General features: G+C 34.0%; 1 protein-coding gene across 3 annotated transcripts in view; it reads right to left on the bottom strand.

Annotated features, from left to right (window-relative positions):
* Window positions 1-493: 493 nt before the first annotated feature.
* Window positions 494-11,906, bottom strand: part of XRN1 (5'-3' exoribonuclease 1) — a 36,997-nt gene continuing 25,584 nt past the window's right edge. Inside the window, exons 31-43 of one of the 3 annotated variants that reach the window (XM_083847845.1) lie at window positions 11,001-11,226; window positions 10,272-10,373; window positions 9,488-9,583; window positions 9,140-9,251; window positions 8,462-8,526; window positions 7,963-8,067; window positions 7,472-7,597; window positions 6,994-7,150; window positions 6,427-6,608; window positions 6,093-6,206; window positions 5,887-6,010; window positions 4,496-4,656; window positions 494-4,297 (exon numbers count right to left, since the gene is read on the bottom strand). In XM_083847845.1, the coding sequence (XP_083703971.1) occupies window positions 4,007-4,297; window positions 4,496-4,656; window positions 5,887-6,010; window positions 6,093-6,206; window positions 6,427-6,608; window positions 6,994-7,150; window positions 7,472-7,597; window positions 7,963-8,067; window positions 8,462-8,526; window positions 9,140-9,251; window positions 9,488-9,583; window positions 10,272-10,373; window positions 11,001-11,226 (1,861 nt within the window). In that variant the 3' untranslated portion in view covers window positions 494-4,006. The remainder of the gene's footprint in view (window positions 4,298-4,495; window positions 4,657-5,886; window positions 6,011-6,092; window positions 6,207-6,426; window positions 6,609-6,993; window positions 7,151-7,471; window positions 7,598-7,962; window positions 8,068-8,461; window positions 8,527-9,139; window positions 9,252-9,487; window positions 9,584-10,271; window positions 10,374-11,000; window positions 11,227-11,906) is intronic. The other 2 variants (XM_083847846.1, XM_083847847.1) reach the window with 2 other exon arrangements.

Below are 11,906 nucleotides of genomic sequence, written 5' to 3'. Positions count from 1 at the left end.
TCAGATGAACTAAACTAAACTGAACAAAAGTCACTTAATTTTTGAATGGGAGTGTCTATGCGAGATTTATTATGCACAAATTAGTATATTGTGAAGTTATCCCTTTACTTCTTTTCATTTTCTTTAGTGATATAATATGACCCGAATGTATATACCAAGCCCTGACTGTTCTATACAGAATACAGGTACACAAAGTTACACAGTTCATCACGTTATGAGTATACTCCAATCTTTATACTGTATTCGTTTTAATCATGTTAATTCACATAATAATCTGTGAGAAGGAGAATAACACCTGTTGCTGTAGTAGGCAAAAGACAGATCCTAACCAAATTCATAAGTCACAACCGAAGGTACTGAAAATTAACTGGCACGACTACAGTGTTCACTGTGCTTTAAAAGGGAACAAGTTTGAACATACCCTTAGAGACAAAGAAATCCAGCACATTATATATATATATATATATATATACACACACATATACACACAGTACAAAGGCAAAGGGATTTATTTTATTTACCCTTTCTAAAATAAGATTAAAATCTAATAACATTAATTCGGCAGTTGTTTTAAAAACCTGCTATTATTATGGAGAAATCTAATTACAAAATAGAATTTGCCATGTCTTTCTTGAAGAAATTTAAACACATTACACTGTCTTAGTACAGTTTGCCATTATGTTTCAGTCAAAAGCCTTGTTACAAATGAGGTACCTATCCTTACTCTATTTTAGCAGAGATATCAGCATAATATTTTGCTCCAGATACACAAAAGGGTTTCACATGAGGTTATCAAACACTTCCAGGCACCCATTATTCCTCCTATTTTTCAGCTGTCTTCACACCTTGATAAGAACCACTAAGACTGAACTTGCCAGAAAGTACTCTTACTGCCTTTACTTAGCTTTATTTTATTTTATATCTAACAGGTGACAGGTGCTAAACAATTTTCAGAAGATCACCATCTAGTTAAATGCTTTTGATTGCAAACTGACCAACAGCCTTTTTAACAAATTACGTATCTTTAACTGAATAGTAGTTGAAAGCCATCAAGAAATAGCTCACAGGAGGTGGGCAGTCGCTGCTTCTGAGAATCACAAAACCTGGGCTACATGAATTTGTATCTTAAAATTTTGGTTTGGAGCGTACAGAAGTTCCCATATAGTATTTGAAAATAAAACAGTGGAAATAAGTAATGCTTTTTTTTTTTTTCAATATTTAATCCAAGCAGACACAGACACAATTTATAAAATTATTCTATTGCATTAAAGTTTTATATAGCATTTAACTCTTATGAATGTTTTTCCTTCAGTGTATCATATATTCATATTTTAAAATATCTTTGCACAGTCCTTTCTGCAGCTACATGCTAAAAATCTGCAAATGCACACTAACACTAAACAGCACAAAAAATACATTCTGTATCCATTCATATGCAAATTTAAAACATTTCACTTGGCAGATAAACAATGAGAAGTTATTTTAAAAAAATCAGAAACTACAAAAATGCGCACATAAAAGTCTTCCCTTTTGGATTTTTAGTAAAATACTGCTCTGTATAAGATCTAATGAAAAATTCCAGTGCTTACAAAATACTTTATATCTATGAGAAAAACAAATGCTTAAATTTATATCTGTATGAATTAAACATAATCACCTCATTAAAATATAAAACTGAAATCATAGGGGACATGGCATAGGTCAATGCAGATGTCATATGTACCAGGACATGTAGAACTGTAATTAACTGGGCACCAGACAGTCAGTATCACAGAATATATATACTAAAACCCAGGGACTAATACAATATGCAGCAGCTACGGAATTAAGTGTTTAACCAGCTACATATATTAAATATAGCAATTCTACCAGAAGAGAAGGAGGAGGTGTTAGTCTGAAAACAGGAAGTGATTAATAAAAATTGCTGTTTTTACTGGTATTAGTGGTATAGTGTCCTTCATAACTTTTTTTTTTCCAAAATCTGCATAAATTGGCTATCCAGATATAACCAAATTCTGTATTTTAATCTAAGTTCAGAAGTAAAACCACAACACTTTAGCGATCATAATGACCTTAAGTTTATGACGACACCCGTGGTGAAGTTTAAAGGAGACTACAATCTGGAAGATCAGGTGATGCATGAGAACCTAATGCACTCTAATCTCCATCACAGTAATTTCCGAACAGATCTTGTCTCTGATGAGCAGGCAATCCATATAGGATATAGGGGACTAACAACTGTCTCTCATAACAAAATTTCATATAAACACTTCTGAAATATCAGCATGTCAACATCCTGTCAGTATCACATTGTTAATGACAATAAATCACCAAAATGTAGAACTTGTCATTCGTGGAATATATGGCTTTAAAACTTCTTGAAACTACGTGGATATAAAGAAAACAACAAAATCAATGTATTTTTAAGACTATATATAGACTATTCTACAAGGTTTGTAATACTAAGTAAAATGAAGTAAAATTTCTTGGCCCTGTTTTTACCTCTATGATCCTTTTTATAGGGTTTACTGCTCATTTTGATATATTAATATTTAAAAATCCCATACAATAATAATAATGTGAAAGTTGAACTGAAAGAAAGTCTACAGACTTGCAGAACCAATATGAAACCTGTCTGGAAACAATAAAAATGAATCACTAGAATGTTATTTATTTCTAAACTGCTGGTTTTAAAGGAAAAATATTTTTCCTCAAACAGATTAGAATTAAGCCAAATGAAATCTAATAAATGTCAGTAAACAGCACCAACTGAGGCTTCAAATTCTTAAACTGAAGAATTCTCGTTAATGTAAGAACAGTACACGTGGGTAAAAATAGTACAGGTACCTCTGAGCCTTCTCTTTTTCTACATGAACTACACATAATGTAATTAGTTCTTATGACATAGCTCCCTCCAAGAACACAAGTCAACTTTTTGTTATGGAACTAACTGTAATAAGTTTCTAATAACATAATGACAATTTTTCTACATAGAACTTCTATTGCAAAACCAAAAATAAATACTAAAAGTTGCCTAGCCACAAAAAAAATAACACACCATATAGAAGGTTTCAGGGTACACTGGAGGGAAGAAAGGACTATGAGTAAGCATAATTTTGACAGCCATACTACACAAATGGACATCTTTGAACTCCACTCATCTTATTAAATTTCAGGATATCACTGGCATTTTAGGGGGCTATGTAGATATCCATGTTAATTTATCAACAGAAAACAAAGAAATTGTCAATGCTGCTAGCTTAAAAAAAATAGAAAAGAAGTACTTTACCAGTGAGGTCTCTACTTTTTAACTATGTTTTTATTCAATACATCCTATAAATATATCTCCTGGAACGGATTCTGCATCAGCAACCACATCTTGACACTGTAGTAGAGATATAACAATACCTGAATTTTTAAAGTTGTAAAATTGTTGCCCCCTGGCATAAAACCTAGCAGTTCATAATTACAGCGAATTTGGCAGTTCTGCTGTAGCTAAGTTTTAATCACACTGATTCAACTCAATAGGACCTGGAGATCCAATATGAAAACTGCACTTAAATAGTTTTTCCTTTTTATCTTATTACACTATTTAAAAATAAGCTAGAATACAAAGTGTCATGCTAAGCAATGTTTGATGCCCAACTTATTACTGTTCCATATCCCACTCAAAAAGCACAGTGATTCTGAATTAAGGTTGCCACTGTTATTGCTGCTTACCCAGTATAGTCTGTAAGCCACTGTTCAGAAACCTAGGCACAATGGATGGCATGGTAACCTTAACTCAGCATTTCCTGCCTCTTCCTGATTTAAGTCAAAATAATTAAGTTTTAACATCACTTTCTGTTTTTGTAACAACCTGAAATTCATAGCAAATAAAATGTATTTTGTTCTATACTAAACGTAAAGTGGCTGGTCTTTTTAATAGAGCTTTCTGATTTTTTTAAATGATATAACATAACAGTGGGGGGAAGAGTTAAAAATAAAATACACCTAGCTACCATATTTATTCTGAAGATTTTGGTGCGCCAAAATTCACAGCCAGCTTTCTTGGCTTTCGCTTGCTGGAAGTGTTTGGTGTTGATTTATTATGAGGAACACTTGGAGTAGCCATATTGTCTTGAAATGAAACAGTGGATTGAGCAGCTTGAGGAGATTTTAAAGGAGTTGAAGAGCTATCTTGCTGAATGTGGTCAGAAGACACTGGCTGTTCATTCTTTAGTGGTGCAGCTTGAGGGGAACTCTGAAACTCCTTGAGCTCAAAGTTTTTCTTGCTAGCAGCCCTTTTTTTAGTTACCTTTAAATTAAATAAATATTATTTAACAGAATGCATTCTTAAAAAAATTGCAAATATTCCACTACTAGAAAACATGCACACAAATTTTAAAAACAATTTCCTAACACTAAACAGTGCTTCACAAAGGAAGTGTCATTGTATTCACCACGTAGGTACATTTTTACACGTAGAATATTAAGACAAACCTGCCAAACTTACCTGCAGAGGTATGAACTGGTTGTGAGAACCAACTGGTATAGTTCCTGCAAGAGACATGTTTCCTGGATAGGAACCAGGATAATAATGTTTGCTATGAATAGGCACTGGAGCTCCCCAGGACACTGGACTGAACATGTGGGATGACGGAGGCATCATATTAGCTGTGAAAATTAACAACTTTTAGCAATCTTTTCTCATGAAGAGCATACCAACTCACCAAAACCCAAAGTCCCCTAATGACATTCGTCTACACATTATCTTTCCAATAAGGCCTTATTTTCTTCCTATTTGTTTGAAAACAGGTAAGTATTTATTATTAAAACACACACACAAAAATAAACTAGCCACCAAACAGTTCCGCTTTTACAGAACTTCACCTAGATGACAGCACTCTAAAGAGCACTAAGTCACCGTGTCATTGTATCTGCATTTCAGAGCACACATAAGTTCGTTTGGATCTTCGCATCCTTATCCAAGTGAACTGTACTTGTCAGGGGAAGTTCAGATTGGTTATTAGGAAAAAGCTCTTCCTCGAGGGGGGTGCTGGACACTGGAACAGGCTCCCCAAGGAAGTGATGATGGCACCAAACCTGCTGGAGTTCAAGAAGCATTTGGACAATGCTGTTAAACATATATGGTTTGACTTCCAGGTACTCCTGTGCGGAGCCTGGAGTTGCACTCGCTTAAACTTGTGCGCCCCTTTCAACTTGGGATGTTCTATCATTCTGTCCTTTGGGAAAAAGTCAACAACAGAGAAACACTCCAGGGTGGAAAGACGTAGCAGCTGGTGTGTGGGTTACTAGGATACTACAGTTGTGTTGACTAATTACCAGCAGTGAACATGAGCCTGACTAGAAGACAAAATACATGAGAACCAAAAATGCCACCAGGATTTTTAATAATTTTTCATTATTTATCAGGGTAACATTTTGCAGTGTACAATGCACCACCTCACTGAAAGCTGATTCTGAACAAATAAAATCACTAATGCCTGGATAACCATATACTTGGAAAGCAATAAATCCACGTGAAATAAAAGAAAAATCAAGGCAGAGATTTCTTCTCAATCCTGGACTGCTGCTATCAGCATTGAACTGATTACTGCTATTTTGAAGGAAAAAAAGACAACTAACACTGAATGGACAAATACATTACTGAGGAAAAGAAAGAAGAAAGTAATTGGGAGATATGTGATTCTCTGTATTGAATTAATTTACATATTGACAAGAAGAGGTTCATGCACTGTTTTCAAAGCCGTTCAGATGCACAACTACATACAGGAAGACCAAAAAATAGCGCTTTCTGAAAGGGACCCATTTCCATATAAAGAACTATTACAGCTACAGGCAACCATGACAAGTATTTGAATTGTGCACTCATCAAATGCTTACCAGGGGGTTGTGTAAAGACTGGAGGAATAGGTCCAGGTGGTACAGGAACTCCCAGTGGTTGATAATTTGGAAACACAGGTGGAGGGGGAGGTGGAGGCAAAGCGAAGTTCACTCCTATAGAGCTCTTTAAAGAAGCAAATGATGGATTACAGACAGACCCAGAGCAAGAGAGACAAACATTTTAGAAGATCGCTTGCTGTCCTCACCAAACGCTGTAAAGCAAAAAGAGCAGCTTTCTCCTTTGCTTCAGCTTCAGAATGACACTGCGGTCCATGAACCAACAATCCATTGGATAATTTTATGTGACAAACTGTCATAGTCTAGAAAAATAAGAAAAGATTTTTGAGGGAATTTGTACTACAAACAAATTGCAAGACAGAAATAAGGTTTTTATTGTGTTTTTGATTTGAAAAAAAGGGGGGGGAACTAAAGCATATAAAGTTTATTTTTAGAGGGATTTCCATACTGAGTTCAGATGTTTAATAAAGAACAATGGAAATAAAGTTGAGAACTTTAACTTTTGCAGAAAACAAGCCTCACCTGTGGTGTTTTTACAAAAGAGAAATCTGGTTGCGACATTCCAACAAGAGAACAAATACGAGAAAGCTCAGAAACCGGAGTAGACATTGCAGGCTGTGGACCAACAAAAGGGTGACCTCCAGTTTCCAGTGCTGGTGTATTCTGAGCACCTCCAGTACTGTGAGGTTTGTTCATATAAGCAGCTGACCAGATTGAAAAAAAAAAAGAACAAAAAGTTGTATCACAAATATTTCCTGTAGTCAAAGGATAGCAACTTTGTTAGTAAGTGAAGATATAACATTTTTTTCTCGTATTTTTGTATCTGATCAAAAAACATAGACTAGGTGTAAAGAGATTCTTAGTTCTAAATAAAGAAATAGAACTCAAAAATAAGGACATTTTATTATTTTATTCTGAAAATGAGTTCAGATCTTCGCATCCTTAGCCAAGTGAACCGTATTTGTCAGGAGAGGTTCAGTTTGGTTATTAGGAAAAAGCTCTTCACTGAGAAAAGACTGAACCATTAGCTAAGTATGTTCTAAACTGTCACAAGGTGAAGCTCTGAGCTATGCTGATGTATAAACATACCCATTTTTTTTGGTTGTCTATATTGCAAAGCAGCTCTGTGGCAATCCTGTCTACTTGGGGGAGCAGGAACATCACTAACTTGGGATTTCATTTCATTCCTCATTTCCATGTCAGAGCCGTCTATCTTCAAAATTTCTTTGAGCATCTGCGTTCCTTTCTTTAAAAAGAAAATAAACCATTTAGGTATGTGACTGTGTTCAGATGAAGCTACCTTCTTACTTAACTCTGAACATCATAATTAGAAACAAAATCTGCATTTTTCTTTTCCCATCAGTTACATTTTTATCAAAGCACAGTTAACAGCACCTTAGCATAAACAAATGTGTTTGTTAATTTTCTTTGAGAATAGCTAATTAAAAGCTCATCAATATGCTTAAGAAGACTGTATGAGGTTTCACTGAGTTTCCTTAAATAGAAGAATTGATGCTAAGACAGCAGATGTTAAATTGCTATGTAATGATTCCTGCAGTATACAGACCATAGCAAATGATTGTGGTGACAGATGTTCTTCATTTATAGCTCTTGCTTCCTTGGAATAAGTCTGCACTTCATTTTCTTTGGAAATTTTCAAAGCAGCTAGAAGACTTTCAAGATCATTGTCCTTCTTAAAACAAATTCAAAAAAAAAGATACATCAACTTAGTATATTACAAACAGATGCAAGAGGAAAGGTATACTAGTTTGAAATTGATATTATGCTCATTCAGGTTTTTTTTTTTTTTCCTCTGAGTTTGGGCATATGACAGCATGTCTTGTTAGAGTGTGAACAGATATCCAGAGATTGCGCCAAGTTTTGCACATGAAGTACAAGCAGTGACCTATGAAGAACTGATTTAAACAATAACCGAATTATTCCAGTTTGTCTTGTATCTGTTAACAACATGAATTTGCACACACGTAAACAGGTATAAAGTCAGTTAGAAACTGATGTTATTCAAAATACACAAGGAAATCAACACCTAGATCCTACCTTTCCACCTGCACATGGACCATCAACTGCTGCCTTCTGCATGACATTGGGACTTTCATTTCTCTTCAGAAGTTTGACATTATACTTATTCACACCTGCAAAATTCTGAATAATACTGCAGCATTTATTATTGAACACTAACATGCTATTACTCATTATGATGCAAACAAATTAGAAATGCAGCTGTAAATAGATTTCACATTCTTAAAAACATTCACATTAAAAAACATTCTTAAAACATTTCAGTAAAATGTGTTTTCCCACTACATTAAAGTTTTTAGACTGAGAGGAATAGGAAAAACACTTAGTATCATTGTTACATTCTTAAGCTCTTTTCCTCATTTTCTGTAAAATACCTCTAAAAAAAATTCTCCAAAATAAAGTTTACATATTAAAAGAATCAACTAATATGCCCATTAAAAAGAAATCTAAAATGATTAATGTGATCGGAGTAAAATGAAAAGACAAGAATACATTTACTCAGGATAGAAGAAATTACCTGTTTGTTTGGTACTTTATTATGTGGCTGATTTTCATCTCTTGTCACTTTGGAATCTTCTTTAACTACAAATAAATCAAGAATAAGAATGTGTATTATCTTAATGCTCTTAAAAACCATAATAAGAAACAAGATTTAAAAAAGCAAACAAAAAAAAAACAAACCCAGAAAACTCCATACAAGTACAGAGAGTCACGTTAATTTGAATGTTTGCAACAAATGTCTTTAATTCTTACTTTATAGATGATTTGGCACATTCTTTTTTTATAGCATAAAATAAATAAAAGCATGTATGATAATATATGTAATTTTATATTCTACTAATATGATTGCAAGCAAATTTTTAAAGCCAAGACTTTTATTATTTGGCTGAGATTTCAAAGCCAAGATTTTTATTATTTTATTATTAGTTTGTTTTATATTTTTTTAAAGTCAGATGTGTGGAAAGTCAATATAGTGAAAAACAACTTGTTTAAAAAGGTTTGGGATTAATCATGAAATGGCTTTATATACACACCAGAGACTGTATTTGACAATACCACATGCCATGTAGCGCTCATATAACTATAATGCACTATTATTTTCTGTGAATAACTATGAAGAAAAATAAACCTTCTCAATGAAGACGACATAAAGCAATAAGTTCTCTCAAACAAAGTTTTTAGTTCCAGTACTTACATTTTTTATATGTCTCCTGTTTTCTTTGCTGACCTTTAAAGCTGCTGTCATTGAAGACTGGCTTACAGAACTGATTACTAGTTCCCAGCTTGATTTCCTGAGGAACTGCACCCTAGAGTTTCAAACATCAAACCTTAACCAGGAAAATACATATCTATCATTTACATAAATATTCCAGTCCTTTATTATTACCTCTTCCCAGAGCTATGCACACGTTCCGTAACAATACTTTGATCACAAAACTTATTTGCATTACTAACTAGGAAGTTTTCTAACACAACCCAATGTACAGAATTAAGAATCTTCATGTTTTGAATCCTGGGATCTGTTTAAAGCTTATATACTAACCTTCTCATGCATGTTTTGCTGAGTGTGGTAAGACTTCCCAGAAACCTGCAATGATTGCCATATAGTGCAGAATTCATCATCTTGCTTACTTTGTGCCTGACAAAATAAGAAACAATAATTTCCCAACAAGCTCAGCACCTATAAACTCTACCTTTGAACAGCTAATCATACACAAAGACATTCCAAAAATGCTAAGGTCCAAATTTAACAGTGCTCAGACAATAGAACTTTTCAGACTGACATTAGAAGAACTTGCAGGTGTTCAGTTTACAAAATGGGCTATGATGTATGTTTTCTTTTTCTTTTTTTTTTTTCCAAAGAATCACTCTTCACTTGTAATGAGCTTAGTTTTTGAGATTTTGTTTGTTCACTTACAATTTTCAGAAGTTATTAACATAGAAAAGATTACCAACTATAATTGAACTCAGATGATAATTCAAAATGGTTTCAAAAGCATGCTCATATACTGCCAATATTCTTAAATTTTATAATTACTGACTTAGTTTGTAAGGTCTTATCAGGCACAATTGCTTCATAACATTACAAGTATGTTACTACAGAACTGACAACTAGCTATGTAAACAACAGTTCTTTAGAAAATCTAGAATGTCAATGAGATAACACAGGATTTTACACTCAGTTCCATAACTAGGACAAGTTCTGCCTCAGTCTGCATCTGGACTAAAACAGCATGGTTTTCTTAAATAAGATATCTGTAAATCATGAAAAAAGGATACCCGCTGTAAATAGTGGGCCAAAATACTAAATGAATCAGGACACTCACTTTGTTTTTCTGATTGCCACTCAGAAATGATCCTTTGTGGGGTGAGTTGGAAGTGCCCTGATTTTCAGCCCTGAGATTGTAATGCTGTCTTCCATTCAGTTGCTAAATCAGTGAGAGAAAAAGCAAACATACACAAGCCTAAATTTTCTTTTGTACAGTACTCTTTCTTCTATAGATTTAGAAAATACAACAATCCTTTTCCACCACATATAGCAATGTAAAGTTACTCATTACTTTTTTTTTTAAACAAGTCACTGGTTAGAAGCTGAAAACTAATTAACCTGAGGAGAACTCCAATTCACCTGTCATTTTTCCTACTATACTCTATTTCCAAGTAAATCTAAACTAGTAAGAAAATCATGCCTTGTCTTTCTGAGCACAGATACAAGCATAGCCTACAGGAAACATCACTTGGAACAGAGCATTAAGGAAATAATTTCATCTCTGTTAACCCATCTATTTGTTGACACCACTGCAGTGTCACTGCTATGAATATTTGCCTTTGGGAAATCTTACTGGAGCTACTCAAATAAAGCAAAATAACTGCATGTAAAGAACTTTTAGTCCATTTCATTATTGGATTAAATAGTTTATCCAATGTAAAAGTTATCCTACTTCTAATAAAATAATAAAACCAAAATTTTGAAAGTACCATTAAGGATAACAACCACGCTTGTAATTCAGCTTCTACAGAAAAACATTTCTGTACAGATGAAAATTAAGTCTTACTTGCGTAGGAACAAAAAGGGAGCGAGGAGAATGGTTGAGGCCTCCCAGATGCACTTTTTGTGAGCATACAGATGACAGATCAGATGCATATGAGTTGTAGTTATTTGCGGCTGGCTGAGGTTTAACTATGGCTGTCAGTTTTTGATTTCCCATTTCTGACCGACTACCATGAGACAGGTTAATTAAGGCACTTGACGGCAGACGATAACCTCTGGCAGGTGAGCACCTTAAGAAAAGCAAATTTAACAGTTGCTTCATGTAGTTTAATTGGTGACATTTCAATACATCTGATTTAATAATACTGTTGCCTCTTCCATGCCAAAATACAATGATTCAAGTTTGAACAGCAGAGGTTGAAAACCATACCCAATACTGAAATCTAGTACCATTACACACAACATTAATCCCATTGTGTTCCTGTTTGGCCTCTAGCTTTCAAAACTGCAAAACAACAATAATTACTCCTACTGGTTGAGTTTATAACGCACCTTTCAGTGCTGAACTCAAATTTTGAAGATGAAAGTTAATTGTTATAGCATAATTCTGGAGTAAATATTTCTGTTAAAAAAACAGAAAATAATATTTTCTTTTCTAAGGTGAAAACTGAAGACACTGGAAGAATTATAAATTGAAGTTAAGCATCATTTAGTCAGTTTTGTATCTTCCTTCATGATTCTAAATACTGAAGAGAACCTGTGTTACAGGACATGCCCTTGAAATGAATAGGATTGCGTTATGCTTGCTAAACAGAGGAAATCAGATTCTCCTCTTACCCCTGTCTCTAAAAAAAGGTGACCTATCTAAAAACAACAGTACAATAAAGCCTACTGGATAAAACTACTGCCCTTAGAAGCTCACCTGTTTACTAAAATACAAACGAGTTATGACACACTAAACTAAACAAAT

This window comes from Anser anser, assembly GCF_964211835.1.
Source record: "Anser anser genome assembly, chromosome: 9".
NCBI classification, from domain to species: Eukaryota; Metazoa; Chordata; class Aves; order Anseriformes; family Anatidae; genus Anser; species Anser anser.
This window is presented reverse-complemented; position numbering and strand designations above follow the sequence as displayed.